At 34.4% G+C, this 19,136-nt stretch overlaps 1 protein-coding gene across 1 annotated transcript in view; it reads right to left on the reverse strand.

The window, feature by feature from the left end:
* Positions 1 to 5,064: 5,064 nt before the first annotated feature.
* PCDH17 (protocadherin 17) overlaps positions 5,065 to 19,136 on the reverse strand; it is a 94,969-nt gene continuing 80,897 nt past the window's right edge. The window contains exon 4 of the mRNA XM_045566962.1: positions 5,065 to 9,801. Within this exon, the coding sequence (XP_045422918.1) occupies positions 9,119 to 9,801 (683 nt within the window). The 3' untranslated portion in view covers positions 5,065 to 9,118. The remainder of the gene's footprint in view (positions 9,802 to 19,136) is intronic.

A 19,136-nucleotide genomic window follows, 5' to 3' on the forward strand; every position in this document is an offset into this window, starting at 1 on the left:
AGCTGCCTCTCTTCTCCCTTCTTCCAGAATGCATTTCCTGTACATCTCTGCTGCCAAAATCCTGTCCTACCTTAAATGCTCAATTTAAATGCTGCTGTCTCCAAGAAGCTGTTACTAATTCCCGTCCCCACCTCTCATTTCCTCCACTGAAAATACCTGCTTTCTCTCTTTTTTTTTCTTTTTGCCCATTGCAACTTGCACTTCTCTTGTAGTACCAACCACAATGTGTATTTTGTAAATATCTTACTTCCCCAGTATATTGTAAATTCTATAGAGACTATATTTAGTTAATATCTGTATGTGTCATGGCATCAAAATATACAATACATGCTCCACAAATTAGTGTTGAATTGGGTTGGGATACCAGTCTCAGGAGGGAAAAGTACCAGAAAAGCCACATTTGACCAATTTTCTTTTCTTCTCTGGATTAGGAACAGAGAGTAAATTTTTAGTTGTGCAAAATGAAAGAAATGATGGAGTACATATCATATTTGAATTTTAGAGATGTTTTAGGAAGAAACACAGGCTAAGAAATCATAAGTGCATAATCTCAGAGGTTATCTTCTCTTATCGTCAATCAAAGGCAAACATTTCACACGATGAAATCTTAAGATGAGGATTTTTTAATATGTAGAAATTGGTGATAATAATACAGTAAAATGGGTTACTTTCTATCACTTTTTCAACCTTTCAGTGAAATAGCTGAGCAGTCTCGCATAAAGCTTTTATCTCAGCTCCCTCATCCTAAACTATTTCTCACTTTGTGTGCCTCTTGATAAAATTCATAATACATTTCATCAATTTTAGCACTCCATAGAGTTTATATGTTAAAACTATTGTTAGTTTTCTTATAGGTTTACAAAAGTAGTCTGAATATTTTCCACCTAATGTAATTATGGTGCAAATCATGGCTACCTCCATAATTGATTTATAACATGTAGACATATGGGGGTTATTTTAACAGAGAAATAAATAGATGAGAAAGACAACATAATATTTAGTTATTATTGAGAGAAAGTTATGAAATAAAGATGAAAACAAGAGAATAATCACATGGGGGATAATAGATAAACATTATAGGGTATTTAATTAATACTATGAACAAAGAGCTATAGGCAGAAATTTGATTTTGACAGGGAAAGGATAAAAGTTAAGAAGTCTTATCTCAAAGATTATTAGATTTAAGGCATAGTCTTTAAGCTGCAGTGCTAAGGGAGAATAATATCAAAATATGATTTAATATTGTTAAAGAGGTAACACTCAGATATTTAGCAGATCGATAAAACTAATGAATGAATATCACATCCCATCTATTTTAATTTAGGTTTCCAAAATATATAAGAATTAATTAGTGTTAAAGGGACATTGAAATGTAATACTGGACCTCTTGAGAGTTAGGTAGAATTCTGTGCACTGTAGGGAGAAATATTAAACAATTTTTTAGTAAGTTAAATTCAGGCATAGTCAGACCAACTTCACTTTTGATTAACCACCTTGAAAATGAGTTTGCTAGCAATTGCAATCTCTCTTTTTCATCTGATCATTGAAGAAGCCAATAATATAATATTTATTCAATATGAATGAGGCAAGTCAGAAATTTAAAATGCATTATTTATCCTTTAGCCGTATTACTGTTGCTCAAATTCCTCCTCCTCTTTATTTTTTGATAGTGGCTTTTGAAATCATTAGACACTCATGCCTCTATATGTGTATATTAATCCACATGTGTAGATGCAATATCTAAATATCTTTTTTAATATTACTACAATGTATGTAATCATTTCCAAGAAACCAATTGTTAATCCTGTTATTAATAGTTTAGCATATGCAAAACTTCATGATGTAAAAGAATTCGGTACAGTCTACATGATTGTTTTCAGTTGAAAATATATCAAGCTCACTGAAAAAACTCTAATGTTCTATAATATTTTTTAGAGACCACATCACCAATGTTGTGAAACATTTTCATGGATGGATGAAACACTGAGGGCAATCTTAAGAGAGACACAATTTTTATAACATCTTTTCATTATCTGGTGGTGGGCAAGCCCCATTCTCTGGTTCTCAAATTCTTTAATGCTAAATTATGAACCATTAACATAGAGATGATCTCTAAGGTATATTATGTGACTGTCAATTTAAAAGAGAAATCTTATTAGTGGCATAGTTTAAAAATTGTTTTTAGATGATAAATTAAAAATACTAGAGAGGGGCCGGGTGCAGTGGCTCACGCCTGTAATCCTAGCCCTCTGGGAGGCCGTGCGGGTAGATCACTCGAGGTCAGGAGTTCGAGACCAGCCTGAGCAAGAGCGAGATCCTGTCTCTACTAAAAATAGAAAAAAATTATCTGGACAACTAAAAACATATATAGAAAAAATTAGCCGGGCATGGTGGCGCATGCCTATAGTCCCAGCTACTCGGGAGGCTGAGGCAGGAGGATCGCTTGAGCCCAGGAGTTTGAGGTTGCTATGAGCGAGGCTGATGCCACGGCACTCTAGCCTGGGCAACAAAGTGAGACTTTGTCTCAAAAAAAAAAAAAAAAAAAAAAAATATATATATATATATATATATATATATATATATATACTAATACTAGAGAGGTAACATTATAACTACAGCACAATTGTGGAATTCACAAAGTCTAGAACTATCAGAGGAATTGAACTTTTAGTTCAAGTCTGGCTATAAGGCTTCCTAACTAGTTGTTCTTGAATAAGTCCAATTATTTCTTTGAGCTTCAGAGTTCTTAATTCTGTAATGTCTTGTAAATTTGTGAGAGTTCTCTACGAATTGGAAAGTTCTCTAAAAGCAGAAACTATTAGTATTAATTTAGGTTGTGACATTATTGTGTTAGTTGGCCAAAATGACACTGTAAACCCTTAAGGAAGTAAATACAAGTTTCATAGAAGCAACCCTGGATGTCAATTTTTTAAACAAAATACAATGATAATCTATACAAGGCAAATAAAAAAGCATTCAAAACTTGGTTCTTTTTTTCACAATCTTTGAATAATATTAGGAATAATTTGATCAAGTTATGTAACTTCAGGAAGCTAGATTTTTAAATATGTCATAATCAAAATTTAGTTTATTAGAATGCTATAAATAATTTTTGTGTGTATAAGAAAGAAGAATGGAGCAAATAACAAACTGTTTCTCTCAAAGTAAATGTTTCATTTGTAAGAGGAAAAATAAAGTATCTGTTTTGAACTAACGGGCCAAAAGTCAACCTGTGTGAAAGACAATTTGTAAAAGCTCACTGATATCGTCCCTCCCTTATTTAATTTTTGCATGTAAAGTACTTAATTGTCACTTAAAATAGTTTCGCAAAACTAAGTTAGCTTTTGATACTCTCTGAAATACTTAAGAGGAAGAAGATTAAAATAAGTTGCACCCTCCTTTAAGAATACTGAGTATTTAATGCCTAATGTAGAAGAGATTGTCCAGTATTATTAGTTTCTAAAATGAATAGAAAATATTTCCTTAGTGAACCACGTGCAACCATCTCCAAAAGCAAGTAATAAGGAGTTTGAAAATGATCCATTAACTGATCAATCTATTTCTACATGCCATATTGATGGTATAGTGACCTTTAATAACCAATTCTCTTTGTATTCTACAAAGAACTAAAATATTGTCCAAAAATTGTATATCATGGGTATACCTAGTTAAGAAAACATTATTTGGGGGACTGTAACATTTCATTGACATGGAGCTAGCCTGTAATTAAGGTATGTTCCATTCATGAATTCCTGCTGGCTGCAGTATAGCTAGATAAGGCTCTTCATTTGAATGACTCAGTGCTCCCTCAACTTTGGTTCAGGCAATTCAATTCAAAGTTTGGCCCAGCCTCACATGTGAGAGCAGTGAATGGCATGGTAGGCATATGTTTTTTGCCAATCTTAGAAGTGAAATTATTTTCATTTTGCAAAGATAATAGTGTTCAGGTAGGATGAGGTCAATTCCTATGTTAGTAGATATCAAGGCAAAAACTATAAGCATTCTTAGGGAAAAATACAGTTGGCTTAGCCCTTCTTTATACCCTAACATACTTATAAAGCTCCTGGTACCTAAGTGGTGTTAAATGAAAAAGCCAGAAAATAAATGAAGAAAAGAATAAATATATAAGTTATTTAGTCTATCCAGTAAGTCTAACCTATAAAGATCTTCTTAACTATGGAAAAGCAATGAACTCTTCTTGATAATGCTATGCTTTCAGAAGGAAAGTAAAATTTTAAAAAAATTAAACAGGCAGAATATTATGTTGGTTTGGAATTTAGAGGATGTCACCCACTGTTACCGAGATGGCAGAAATATGAGATGTGTGCATTAACTGAGGAAAAACGCAAGCAACCAAGCCCAAGTTATAAAGAATAATGTGTACTAGAATTATATAATTGTTTCTCCCACCAGATGGTAACCCAGGCACCATTCTTTGTTTAGTGTTTACTCCTGGGGCATAATAGTCCAAAGCAAAAACACACAGTAGGAATTCCATAGGTGCTTGTTGAATGAGTAGAGAGGCTTATTATTTTAAAATGTCATGATAAATATGTGTTTACTTTAAAATACCATTTATAAATATTGTATATATGGTTCAGTACTTTCTGAGGTTTTGGATATCCACTAAGGGTCTTGGAACACATCCCTGAAGGGTAAGGAGGGATTATTGCTTGTGATTTCATCCATCATGTAAGATTCTTAGAAGGCTTATAAACCAACTTTTTGGAAATCCTTTGGGATCTTGTACCAAATTGTCTTTAAACCAACTGTAAATATTAAAAACTATAAGTATCATTAGGGTGTCACCCACTGGTAATTATTTGATTAGCCATTTTTTAAGCTATCTGAAAGATTGTTAATCCACTCCTATTGAGAAACTAATGACATTATTGTTAAGTAAATCTGTTTCAAAATCTTATTTTACTGGCAAACAGATAACTAGCAAAATGAGTTGTGATGCCACAGTTCTTTTTCCAAAATAATTATGATCAGGGTCTCTGTGGAATGCAGTGTGTAACTCATCCCTTCTGTGTTAATGAATTCAAGGGAAGGCAATGCCACTATTAGTAATAGCTTTTTATTCGGAGTCCTCATTTTCCATATAGGTCACATTAAACACAGCCATTAAACAATAGCATTGAGATAAATCCATACAATGTATTCTGTTTTTGTTGCTGTTGTCCTTGTTCACCAATCACTTGGTGCAGCTAAGAACCTTATGGAGTGATGGGGCTGATAAATGGGAATAGCCAACCTGCAAACACTGGGGCCAGGAAAGTCAGACTTTAATCAGGTCTCATTCCATTACGTTTCAAATCAACACTTCTTGATAGCCAAAACTCTTATTTGAATTAATACTCTGATAAATGCTGTCTGTTGTCAAAAGAATATAATTAGATAATAATGAGTGGGCATATATTTTGCCACACTTGTCTGTTTGTTGACCTTAGTAACTTCTACTCCATTAGACAACAAACAGCTTTTAACCTGGTTTTAAAAAAGCATACTGCTCTATTACTACATGACTTTTTTTTAATGGTGTCATATTTTAAATTGAGCAGTGTCTAGATCCTTTAAAGGGAAGTCATGTTTTAGAAGATCTCAGCTAATTTTGGAAAATAAAACAAGTTAATTTCCCAAGCAGGAATTCAATTAATTTATGGAGTAGTGAGCCAATCTTTGTACATTTGCTGCAATAAGAATGTCAGGTTAAGAAATGACATGAAAGCATTCTTTGAAATTGCATGATATGTCTCTTTAATGTTTACTTTGGTATAGGTATAACTAACACTGATTCTCACTACTTTTAACTTTGATGAAAAGATTTTTCACCATTAACATCTGATGAAAAGATTATTTTGTTACTGATTTTTAATTTTTAGTTCATCAGTAAGCAAATTTTACAACTTTGGGTTTCTTACTAAAATTTCCATGAACTGATTTTTTTTTTCCTGTGCTTGATTCTGTTACTTAAGGACCTAAAAGACAATGTGGTATCACATTATTTATTTTGAATGTGTGGGACTTTTTCTAGGGGTTAGTATTGGAAAGATGTGAATTAAGACATTTTTTTCACATTCTAAATTATGCTGAAACCCCTTCAAATCTCACCATTTGATCATGCATCATCCATTAGAGCAAGTTGCTCCCTAAAGGTGCAATTTTGGCATCTCATAGGCTTCCTAGGAAGCCAAGCACCAGAGGTCTGTGATAAAGGCAGTTGCCAGCCAAATGAATAATAGTGAGATTCCCTCAATTCAACTATAAAAGCTTAGAGTCCTGACTGCTGAATTACCACCAACTTGTAAATAAATAATCACTACTAAATACAGATAATGTGTTAAACAGCTAACACTAGTAAATCACTGGTGACAGAGAGCCTAAAGGTAAATCCCTCACACGTTGGCACAACCAATTCTTAAAATCTTATGGTGTTTTAATGTCTTCAGACACATATAATAAATTGAACAGCTGGTTACTTAACGTTAATAATGTTTTAAAAATAAACCTTACTCTCTTTGTTGATTTCATTTACATACTGCTTTAGATTGTACTAAGTGGTTATCTGTCTAGTAAGAGAGAGGCAACGTTTGGTAAGACTAAATGGAAATCAGTTTTTTATCAAATTTCAGCTATCAAGCTAAATCAACCTGTAGTCTCCTGGCGAAAATAACATCATGTAACAGAGACAACACATTTCAGATACATAAATTGTCCAAAATATTAGGCTTCACATGTACAAGATCCCTTCTTTTCTAATTTAAACATTTACGAATAATAAAAACCAAGAGTAGAGCTTTGGAAAGGCTGTTACTAGGAACCAAAATATAGTTCTCAAGAGAATAAGGCTGATGGGAGTTGTCCACTCATCCCTCTCAAAGCAGTTTTGCAAATGAGGTACAGTCTAAAATCTTGACAGCGCTTGATGGAAATATTTTCAGTAGAATTTTTTGAGATTTAAAATTACAAAACTTAATTTAGTTTAATGTTTGCTTTTGTTTTTATTTTTAATATAAGGATTTTATGACATTTATGCTGTTTCTACACTGGCTTGGTGGCCAGAAAAGAAGGCACAGAATTCTCCACCAGTTTGCAAATAATGCATTTTTCTGCTCCAGTGCACAAACAGCCTTTATTTAACTCAGCACCACATTTTCTAAGGTATGGGCACAAAATTGTTTGTCATGAAGCTGTAAAATGCCAAAAATTTTAAATGCTGAAGGAAAATGTCAATCAAAGCATTTTCCCATCTGCTGCTACTTCTGCAAGTGCTAATTTTATTTTTCCCAATTCCTGAAATTTGAGGTTTCTTAGCCTCATATGGAAGTAAATTTGAAACTCGCTAAATGTCACAGGAAAAGGTGTAAGCAAACGAAGGAATAGAAGGTGTGTTGTTCTCAAAGGACGCCAATAAAAAGAGGCAGAGGAGCATTGAGACAAAGGAAAAACATTTTGTTAAGACTCAGACCTCTTGAAAAACACTACACAATGCAAGTAACCAGTGCTGGTACCATACATGCATTAAAGCATTTTTCATGTATTTGAAATATAATGGGAACACACATCTAGACCACTTAAAATACTTTTGAGAACCAACCAATGGTATGATATCTACATAGGCAGAAGCTGTATGTTATTGAAAAAATCATGAAGAAGTTTCAGGTATTGGTACAAATGTAACTCTTGTGATTTAGCATGACTTTAATAAAAGCTTCTACAAGGACTTGCACATAACCATGAGTGACGGATGTATTTTTTTTTTTTTCTTTTTTGACCTTTCAGTTAGCTCCATCAGCTCACTCAAACACATTTTGAACAGATTATGTACTGTAGTACTTGGTAGACTATACATTAAACAAGAGACTTTGCTCTGAGGCACTGCTTCCCACACTCCATGGGGAAAAGGAAGCAGGAAAAAACAAAACTCATAGAGTTCGACAGCTACCGAGGCAACACTTGCCATTTACAATATAAGCCCAAATATTTTTGCAACACAACTATATATTAATTTAATAAAATACACAATATAGCTCTTATACACTCAACAATTTGGCTCATATGCACTGAATCTGCAATAAATCAATAAAAATATGTCATTTGATGTAAACACATTGAATCTTCTTACATTTGCACATTTAAATGGTCATGTGATTTGTATATGTCTAAGACATTTTCACTTTTCCTGAGCTATTTTAGTGTCCACAGATGAATAAAACATATTAATCTTGTTAATTTTTTTTGAATATTACAATTCAATGGTAACTATTTTTCAGAACTTTTCTATGTCAAATTTAAAACATACTCATCATTTATTTATATCGTTTTGGACACTAAAATGCTAAGTAGGCATTTTAAATCTTTAAATTTTCTTCTCCCTTAATGAAGTGAATTAGTCTACGTGTGTGCTGGACAAAATGGACTATATCTTTTTACATTTAACTTTTATACGACATGAGGTGTCTTACAAATGACCAAGGTTTTTTTTTTGTTTGTTTTTTTCATTTTTGTCTTTGACTAATGATATGGAATGTTCTTTGTGTTTATATGTGTGTCAGGTAACTTTATACAGAAATGTTTACCACAAATACGTGTTAATGTTTGGTGTAGCTTGGACTACTGCAAGGTCTTTTCAGGATTTTCAGTAGAAGCCTGTGATGACTGCTAGAAATCCACCACAGATCACAAATTATGACCCTGCTTGGTATGGGGGTTTATAGGTAAACAGTTAAGTCAGCATAAATCACGGAGGACAGTCTTAGAGTGATCAGAAATACTTCAATTCTCACACTGCATACCTTCCTAACAGATTGTCAAAAGGTAACTCGCCTCCTCATTTTCCTTTTTCTTCTCTCCTTTTTCTTCTCCCTTTTTTTCTTTCCTCTTTAAGCATCAATAATTCTGTCCTAATGTAAGTTTGTTCAAAACAAAACCATTGTTATCTCTGAAAAAGAAACAGCAGTGAAAAGAACATACTTGTGGGCACTTCAGATGTTCACTAAAAGCCTTAAAGCAGCATTGGTCTTTCTTCATCCCTGTAAAATGGGTTGTCACCAGGAGGGATCATTTTTAAATCAACAGAAGAGACGAGAAAATGCCAATGCCTTTTTTTTTTTTTTCACTTTCTCACAGCCACAGGGTCGTTTCCCCTGCAGTCCTGCAAAAGCTTATCAATTTCTCTCACAACTTCCTCTGCATCCACGGACTCTCTGCCCAGATCCCTGTTGGGGTGGTCAAGCTGCTCCAGAACAGCTCCCATCTCACTGGAATCCCGGCTGCCTCTGGAATGCACATCCGCGAAGACCCTTGCCATCTGGTCGGACGCCATGAAGGGAGGGTCTCTCGGTTGCTTACTGGGCGACAGATACTGACTGTCAGTGGGCAAGTACTGATTGCTTGCTTCAGCCATGGCTCCTGGTTTTGCTTCACAGCCATCCAGGGAACCTTTTGTTGAGGTGCAAGGCTCGACGCACGCCTTGGTTGGGCTGCTCGATGCTGAGGGGACCTCTTGGAGGAGAGGGCTCAGGGCACGTTTGGCTTTTAAATAAGGTTTAACATTGGCAATGAGGATAGTGTGCTCTCGCTTGTCTTTTCCAAATGTACAAAAAGTCTTTTTCCCAGTAGGATTCACAGTTTCGTAAGTCTCAGTCTCAACATTAGCTTCAACTGTGGGTACAAAGAGATTTGTGCGGTAATCTGCGTTTTCAGCCTGATTGGCTGCAGGGAACTGTGGCATCCAACACCTGTCAGAATGACCAAGCACTCGGCATTCCTCTGTGCAATTAACACACTCTTCTGGTTCTGCAAAACAAAAGAGAAAACAGCAAATCCAATCGTTAGGGTTTTCTTTAAATTTCTACAGAGGCTATGATCAGCTCTCAGTGGGCTTGCTTGACCTCTGGTCTCTTAATTAAAAAGGAAAAGAAAATAATAATTAAAACATTTCAGAATGGTTGCATAAACCTGCTGGTTGAGACAATAGTCTAATTTAAGTCTATTCTCTAGATATTAACGAATTCCCATAGCCTGGGAAGAAGTAAGACATGGCCATGGGAGAATCATTCTCAGTAGACCAGAGCATCACTGTAAACTAAACTCCTGGGGATATCAGTTAGTCTTTGTTCTGTATAACCCAACCTGGAGACAGTGAACTTCAAAAAAGATTATTGGGACTAATTTTTCAAATCCAATAACAGGACAAAAACTGGATTGCAAACTTCCATAACAAGTTCTAAGCTGCTTTTTAAAAAAAATGTCTTATCCCTATTTTGCTTGTAATTGTTATGATGGTGACAGTCATGAAATAAAAGGTTTCCTTTAAAAGCTTACTTTTCCTACCGAGAGTGGCAAATGGAATTTTCTATCAGAATGTATTATGAATAAGGTTGTCAAAAGTGCATATTCCTATTTTATTAGCTATGTGTATGGATCATGTAATCAGTTTTCTTCACTTCAGCTTTTTGTTTTTGGTGTAAGTATGTGAAAATGGCTTTACTCAACAGATATAGTTCAGGATGAATGACAAATCATGATTTCCTATTTTAAATAATAGTGCTTTCTGTGAGAAATTTTACTTTTCTACTTTGCCAATAGACATATAGAGAATCTAAGTAAAGCATTCTTTAATAATCCCTATTTCAACATGAACATGAAAATATAAAAGAAAATTCCTTCATTATGACAATAGCTGCATAATTCCATTGACCTCAATATTTTAAACCATAACTTTGAATTGCATCTTCCGAGTTGTTCTTTTCCTCTTCAAGTGGTTGTTCCCCTCATGCTTAATGATCCTTCGTAAATTAGGAACTTTTACTTTCAGAAGTGGATATTTACAGTTTACCTCTATGTGATGGGAATAGAATTCCCTACACATTTAGGAGCCCCAGGGATTGCCTTTTAATTGATGCTAGATTATCCCTATTTCTAGTGTCATGTGCAAGGAAAAGAAGTCCACATGAAAGATATTCAAAATAAAACGCAGCAAATTTAATGGCATTGATAAATTAGTATAGTTACTTTGTAAAGTCATATATAAAACTGCATTTATATTTACAATATGTAAATAATTCTTTATTAAAAACCCCACAACCTGTTTTATCTTAAAAGTTTTTAGGATAAAATAATTTCCTATGGGACTAAAATTTTTTTAAGGAGGGATCAAAATGGTGTCTTGAGGTGGGGGCTGGGGGGAGGGGATGGGTGTATACCTACTTGATGAGTGCGATGCGCACTGTCTGGGGAATGGACATGCTTGAAGCTCAGACTCAGGGGGATGGGGAGGTATGGGCAATATATATAACCTGAACGTTTGTACTCCCATAATGAGCTGAAATTAAAAAAAAAATTTAAAAAAATGTTGTCTTGATGGAACAAAAATACTGTGGAATTTCATAGCATGTATCATTCACGCTGATGAAAAGTTAAAAAAATATTTAAATATCTTGCTTCTATTTTAATTTTGTCATTTTTTAAAGAAATATTTTCTTATGAGTGAATTCAATAGTCACTGTTAAGTTTATTATGTAATGCGGGGAAGAATGCTGTAAAGTAGTCTCAAACTGAACTATGCACCCACAGACTCAAATACTATCTACAAATTGAAAAATTGGCACAAACATCAGCAGCAGAAGCTAGGTACATTGCATCTTCTAGGAAGTCTTTATTTATGTATTTAAATTAGAGCCAAAATTTAAAAAACAAAAGGAAGTCAGAAAAGTTCATTGTCAGGTTTTTATTTTCTTTACCTACTCTAAATGGGAATCATAAATGTTACCTCTATCCATACCTGTCAGTAAGTGTTAGAAAATATAACATCATTTCACTCAACAAGTTTTATCTTTCAAAAAAGTAGAAAACTTTACAATCTATCTTACTTGGTAACACTCTTGCATCTTTTAGAGCTATGATTTTTTTAAAAAAATTCATTTATAACTCATGCACTCTCTTTGAAATATGCTAACATAGTTTTATATTCTGATATTGACTGGCCTTCCATTTAAGCTATTTGGATAGCCAACATTGAATGAATTCAATATGAATTTGAGAGCGAGAAAGAGACAGAATAATGCAGATGTATGAAAGTGTAAATCGACCTTGAATCTGAAACCACCAACATAAAATGATTGTTTGCACTTCACTGCTCAAAATCTGCAGCATTTTACTTGACTCTTTTATGTCACATCCTGGGGAGCAAATTTTCAGTATTGATTATGATACATTATAAGCAGTTCACCTTGTGATTAGACTGTAATTTTGACAGCAGCAGTTCACAGACAGTGAAGAAAATCGAATGGACACTCTTGTATAAACAGCAGAAACCATGAGCACAAGGGGAACCACCATCGCCAAGGGTCAAGTTAGAATGTATAAGAGAGGGGAATCATTTCTAAAGAAACATAAATAGATGAATAGGTAGGTATCAAAAAGAGCTATAAGTAATATACAACAAATGACTAGCTAGTCACAAAGAATTAGACAAAAACGTTGGTGGGTGGAGGAAGAAAGAAGAGAGGGAAGGAGAAAAGCAAAGTGAAGGGAGGGAGGAAAGAGGGAGGGAGGGAGTAGAGATGAAGAGGGAATGGAATAGGAATGGACAGTGAAGGAAGTCTGCCTCGGAAACAGGGGTTTAAGACAAGAGGAGTTGTACTGGGAGGATTTCTGCCATCTATACCTTCTATTACATATTTTAAAATACCCTCAATAAGCTAAATGTGTATAATAAAGAATAAGAGTGTGGAGTGTTTTCTGAGGCCCCACAGCTGTAAAGGTAGATAATCAAACAGCTCTGTCTGTACCTTAGGGAGAATGGATCCCAGAATAGATATGCTGAATTATAAACTAGAGAAATGAAAAAAGAAGCAAATTACCTAGACAGCCACTATGTGGATAGATTCAATATTTATATGAGAAAACAGGGTTAGAGATCCTGGACAGGAGAAATCAAAACAAAAATAATTGATCCAACATTCATTTTTTTCTTCAGGTCCAATCTGGGATTTCCAAGAGATTATTTACTTTTATTTTCATCCTTTCCCTCAATACAACATGATCACCCTTTCCAAGAAATACGGCATAATCTAAATAGTATGCAAATCAGAGAAACTGAGAGACAAACTTGTTTGTATTGCAGAAATAAAACGATTCTGAAGTCCAACAGATGGAACTCCGGGCAGTTCTGCCTAGAGGGAAAGTTTACAGTGTCTAATCTTTTAAATGTATGATTCCCTGAAGTATCATGTGACAATCAAATAGCGTTAAACACTTGTTTAGTATTAAAAATCATTTTCTATACTTCCATAGCTACATCTATAAATATTACACAAGCTCTCAAAGGGAAGTATCTAATGCAGTAAGCTTAATTAGTTCAATTTTGCATCTTAATTTATGATACTTTTGCAAAACATATAAAGTAACTCAAATGACTACAGTACTTGCAGTTTATGGTGCACATAAACCACACGCGTACACACATGCACACACACATTGCGTATAGACCTTTATTTGTATGTTTGTATTAAAACTGAGCCTTCTCCAGGACACTATCTAAAAATTTATTTTAAAAAAATCTCAAATTCATAACCAAAGCATTCCTGAACATTATTAGCAATTGCCATAAGGAAAATACAGGTGAAACACATGAAAGTTCAGTCTTCATAAATTAAGGGATAATATATATGACAACTTTTATTATTGTTAATAAAATGATGATAGTTTATATAGTTTATATATATATCATATATATTATATAGTTTATATATTGACAAAATTTGTATGTAAATGTAAATATATGTATAAATATTTTGAATAAAGAGCACCAACATAAAGATACCTGAAATCTGTATATTCATATTGCTTGATATATCCGAAATCTCTCTTTTCTCTCCTCTCTCTCTCTCTCTAACCTGGAGTAATCAGTTTAATAACTTAATCTTAAGGATATCAGGCAAGCAATCATTTTGTGCCAAAATATACCTTCAAGGGAATTATGTCATTGTGAAATTATACTAAGTTATATCTATGTGAGGACAAATATATTTAGATAAAACACAAAATTATCTGCTTTTAAATCATTGAGTTTTAGCAGTTTTCCACAAAAGGTCGCCATAATTTAATTTTTATAGTGATATTTTAACTTTGTAATGTCACTTTATCATCAAGACTGCATAGCCACCGGGCGCAGTGGCTCACGCCTGTAATCCTAGCACTCTGGGAGGCCGAGGCGGGAGGATCGTTTGAGCTCAGGAGTTCGAGACCAGCCTGAGCAAGAGCAAGACCCTGTCTTTACTAAAAATAGAAAGAAATTATCTGGACAGCTAAAAATACATATAGAAAAAATTAGCTGGGCATGGTGGCGCATGTCTGTAATCCCAGCTACTAGGGAGGCTGAGGCAGGAGGATCGCTTGAGCCCAGGAGTTTGAGGTTGCTGTGAGCTAGGGTGATCCCACAGCACTCACTCTAGCCCGGGCAACAGAGTGAGACTCCGCCTCAAACAAACAAACAAACAAACAAACAAAAAGACTGCATAGCCATTTCAATGATAGGTGAAAGGTGCCAACAATTGCCATGTATAAGATTAAAATTTGAAACCAAAATGTTATTTAAATCAGCAAGGATTAAAAAAGAGTAAGTGGGCCTCTGTCAAACATAGTTACTTAGGGGAAATGCTTGTGTGTTATGATTTGTAGTGAACACTGAAAAAAACATATCTAAGAACCAGTCAAACATTTCTTACTTAGAATTTACCTCTTTATTCCATTCTGTCTTGCTCTCAATCAGAGATTTATCAAAAAATCAGAATTTTCAACTTATTTTCCCTGTCTTCAAAGCTCTATACAACTAATTTGTGCCCACACAGGGAAATTTTTGAGAACATAAAAGGATTTCATCCCTCCAGTTTCAAACTTACCTGCTACCTTGAGAGGTCACATATTTGTACATCTGAAAACATGCTTAAGTTTCCAGCATGAGGGCTTCATATATGAATGCAATATCGACCTCTGATTTATGTTTTTATAATGACAAAATAAATGTCCATGTCATAGATGTTTGGAAATCACACTCTATAAATCAGGGCATCAGTGAGGAAGTTTTAAATTGCTGTGGCCATGGGAGTAGTATATTTAAGAGAGAGGTATCTATGCTTTATGACTGTCTACAAAATGGTGTTATTTCTGTTTTGTAAACAGATTTAAATCGGAATAGTGCTCTTCCATTACTGTGGTGCTCGGTACTGTTTCTAACAGCTTCTTAAAATTAGAGTTGTTTCCAAGTAGACAACTCTATAAATGGAAGTCCATTTTTTATTTGTTCTCATTATTCTTTTTTATTTCTAATTTACCTTCTTTCACCAACGGAGGCTTTCATAACACAAAATTAGCTGTCTGGAAAAGCAGGGAGCAGGCACCCATCTCTATTTATGTCCTGCACAAGTGTTCTGTAGATTAATTCTACAGAATCTAAGGTAAGCACTCATCACACATTATTTATCTACCGGCAAACCATGACAAGCCAAGACCTTTGACTGGCAGTTGATATGTAGTAGCAGTTTTCTACTGAGAGGTTTTAATGGTGGAATAGCAGCTTGTCTTTACTGTCTTTTTCTTTCTTAAGCATACACACACTATTACACACATGCATGTGTACATGCTTCCCTACGATCCTAACAAATTATACTTTATTCAAATATATTCGAACATATCAGAGAGAAACATCAATACTAAAACAGAAATCACATCAGAATACAGTCCAACAAACCTCTAATAAAATGGATTTTTCTTTCAGTAAGTTGACATAATTTGCAACATCCTGTGAACTGATACTTCTCTAACATAAACAGTTCTTCCTTTTTTTGGCTATTTGGCTATTTGATTATTATTTACCTATTTTCCTTTACCATCCTGTAAAATCCTTACACTTGTTATGATGATAAGGTGAATCATTCCATATAAATGGTACCATAACCATCTATATTCATACATGTTAATTCCACTTATGACTTCTGTGTCCCATTTACTATTGTATTAGTTAAAAATAAACTTTCTGCTTTCATTTCATCTCACTATGAAAGGAGCAAAAATTTCATTTTCAATAATATTTCTTAAGACAGTTCTGGAAAGTTAAATTGTCTCAGAATATTTTTTTTCCTGTGTCAGCATATAAAAAAGTAAACTAATGTTATAATTTTTCATATTTTTTCTACTTATAAGCTTTATTTTAGCACCAGTTTAGTAGGAATGTCTTGTCCCTTGTTCAGGGAAGAACAGAGATGGGTTAAAAAAACATAAATAGGAGAATCAATGACTTTATGTAGCTAAATGATCTTTGTTCTATTGTATTGTATATCCTGTGTTTCTCACTTATGAACACCGATCTATGTTGTTTTACTAATCAAGTAACTAATATACAGATACACAGATGTGGAATGTCCTTTTGGTTCTTTTTTATTAAGAGGAAAATGTGTCTTGTTACAATATGCTCATTTCATGAAGATGCCTGTTTATATGTTGTCAATGATATAACAAAGAAACACTAGACTTCGGACTCCAGGAACTTAAATTTTTTCCTAATAATTGCCCATAAAGAATAGAAATTTTTAAAATATAACTCATATGATAATATGAATTTGTATATAATTCAAATATAACTCATATAATAAAAATACTATGAAAAAATGTATACATTTTTAGGTGGATGGACGGCCAAACCGACTTCCAGATTTTACTTTAGTTGTGAAATGTCATTCTATCTGCTTTTGATAGGCAGAGGGCACATTTTGAAGAGGAAGTTATTATAATACTATCAAATAGTCAAACCGTGGCAGCTTTGAAGTACCAATCCTCTAGCGTGCACCTGCATCACACAATGCTTCTGAATACATTGCTGTGACTGCATTCAGACACCAGAAACCACTGTCCTATATCACATTCAAGTGAATCCAGTCACAGCTGGGTATTTGGAGCTGCTTGGAGCATTTGCACTTACTATTCAATGCACCTGCACACCTTCAGGGATGGTTTTAAGTGTTTGTGACCCTTTGGACATAGTAAAATGTCTCCCAGAGTGGAATTTTCTGGCATAAATATTGACAACACATAGATAGTGTCCTGAGGTAAAGATAACTTAAAGCAAATTGAAATAAAATTTATGCTAAGGAATAAATGCAAAACAGTATAAGGAAATTTGATATGGAAGCACTAGTAACGCAAAACAATGAGGATCTAAACCATGCATTGGAAATTTACAGCACAAATATAATTTGTGTCCCATGGCACACTGCTCTGAGACGAACATGTAAAATTCAGTTGCCGCCTCCCCCAGTCTCATTCTGTAGGCATAGCCATCACCTGGGGCAGCGGCAGATGCTTGGACGCGAAGGCCGGGCTAAATGGCGGCATCTCTTTCCCAACAGGTACCCTGAAGAGAATTGGCTTGGAATTTCAATACTATGTACTACTGGAACAAGGTTTGTATTTTCTTTGAGGAAAGGACTCTGACAGAACCTCTCAAGGAAAAACAATACAACTCAAATGTCCCACCAGAATAAAGACAGCTCAAATTCTGTGGGAGCATTAGATGTGTGTAGTTTAGCAGTTAAAAACATTGTACTCAATAATTTATAAGGTAAAAATGCATTAAACACCTACTTTGTGCCCAAAGATTTCAAGCAGAAGCATCTTGAATAAAATGTTGCAAAACAGGTGTTGTGTCAGGTAGAGATTATTTGTAAAGGAACCTAGGTCTATCCACCTTTTAAAATTCTCAAGTTTGTAAAATGATATCTTCACGAACGAGTTTAAACTTTGATTGGAAACTAGGACGTAGATTTGAAACCAGCATAGGGGAAATAATTCATGATCAATTACATTTTGAACTATGTCATATGAATGTCAGGCATTAGAAATACAGAGAAATGTGTAGGTTGTAATGTTGTGAAAGGCTTTTTGCAATTGGTGCTTGATCTGTGATTCACAGGCTGATCAGGGTTTCAACAGATAGTGGAGAGCAGAGAGAGGGCGCTCCAGGTAAAGGGATCAGAAAGAGAAACAATCCCCACATAGGAATGTGCACTTCACAGGGCAGAAAAACTAGCTTTGTAGGTCAAAGAACTTACACTGCAATGCCAAAAATTGACATAATAATGTAGGGAAAATTGGCTATCATCTGAAAGAAGAATGGAAATGTTCTGAGTAAAAGACCAAATTTAATGCAGCAGGCAATGGAGCACTGATACAGGTATTTGAGCAGTTGATCACATTTCAAAAGATTCTTGAATTATTTGGGTGCTTTATTGGAAAGATAATGGACAACATTTATGAAACTACAGAACTGGGATGAGCTATAGGGTAAATAGTATCTAAATCAGCATTATTTCTGGAAAGAGATATCTAGAGCTTGGGCACCAGCCAGAATGTCTTCAACAAATATAGTAGGACCCAGCATGATCCATTGGCATAGTAATGCCAGCCCCCAATTTGCCTTTCAGCTTGCATCTCATCCCACTCAGGGGTGGGGAACCTGTGGCCCTCCAGATCCCCAAGTGTAGCCCTTCAACAGAATCCAAACTTCACAGAACAAATACCTTTATTCTGTAAAATTTGGATTCAGCCAAAAGACTGCACTCAAGGATGTGTGTTGATTAAACTAGTATTTCATATCACCAGTATAAATCCTGAATTTTATAATTCTGCATTAGAAAAATATTTCTTCTTCCTGCACCTACTTTATCTTTCTTCTCTTTTTCTCTAATTTTCTACTATTATTTTTAACCAACCATAAAATTCCATATGATCACGTATTTGAAATATTAGAGGATCCTTTTAGAAGATCAGAAGAGAAAGAGTCTGGAACAAAAGAGATCCTTTAGGTATTTAGGAGAGAGGTAAAAAATAATTCAACAAAGTAAAGAGAATAACAAAAAATGTTGAATCTCAGCAACCTTTTAAATTTGATACTCCACATCAAGAAGAATGAATAATTAAAGGAAATTTCTGAAAATTTTTTCTCAAATAAGCATTTCTGTTTTGGATGAAGATAATGTTATAATTTCCCATTCAATTATGTATTACAGCATTGTCCCCCAATCTTATTATTTTTTTATTAGTTTGTCTCATTGAAGCCCTAATGTCCCTTGAAA

This window comes from Lemur catta, chromosome 13 (assembly GCF_020740605.2).
Source record: "Lemur catta isolate mLemCat1 chromosome 13, mLemCat1.pri, whole genome shotgun sequence".
Lineage (NCBI taxonomy): Eukaryota > Metazoa > Chordata > Mammalia > Primates > Lemuridae > Lemur > Lemur catta.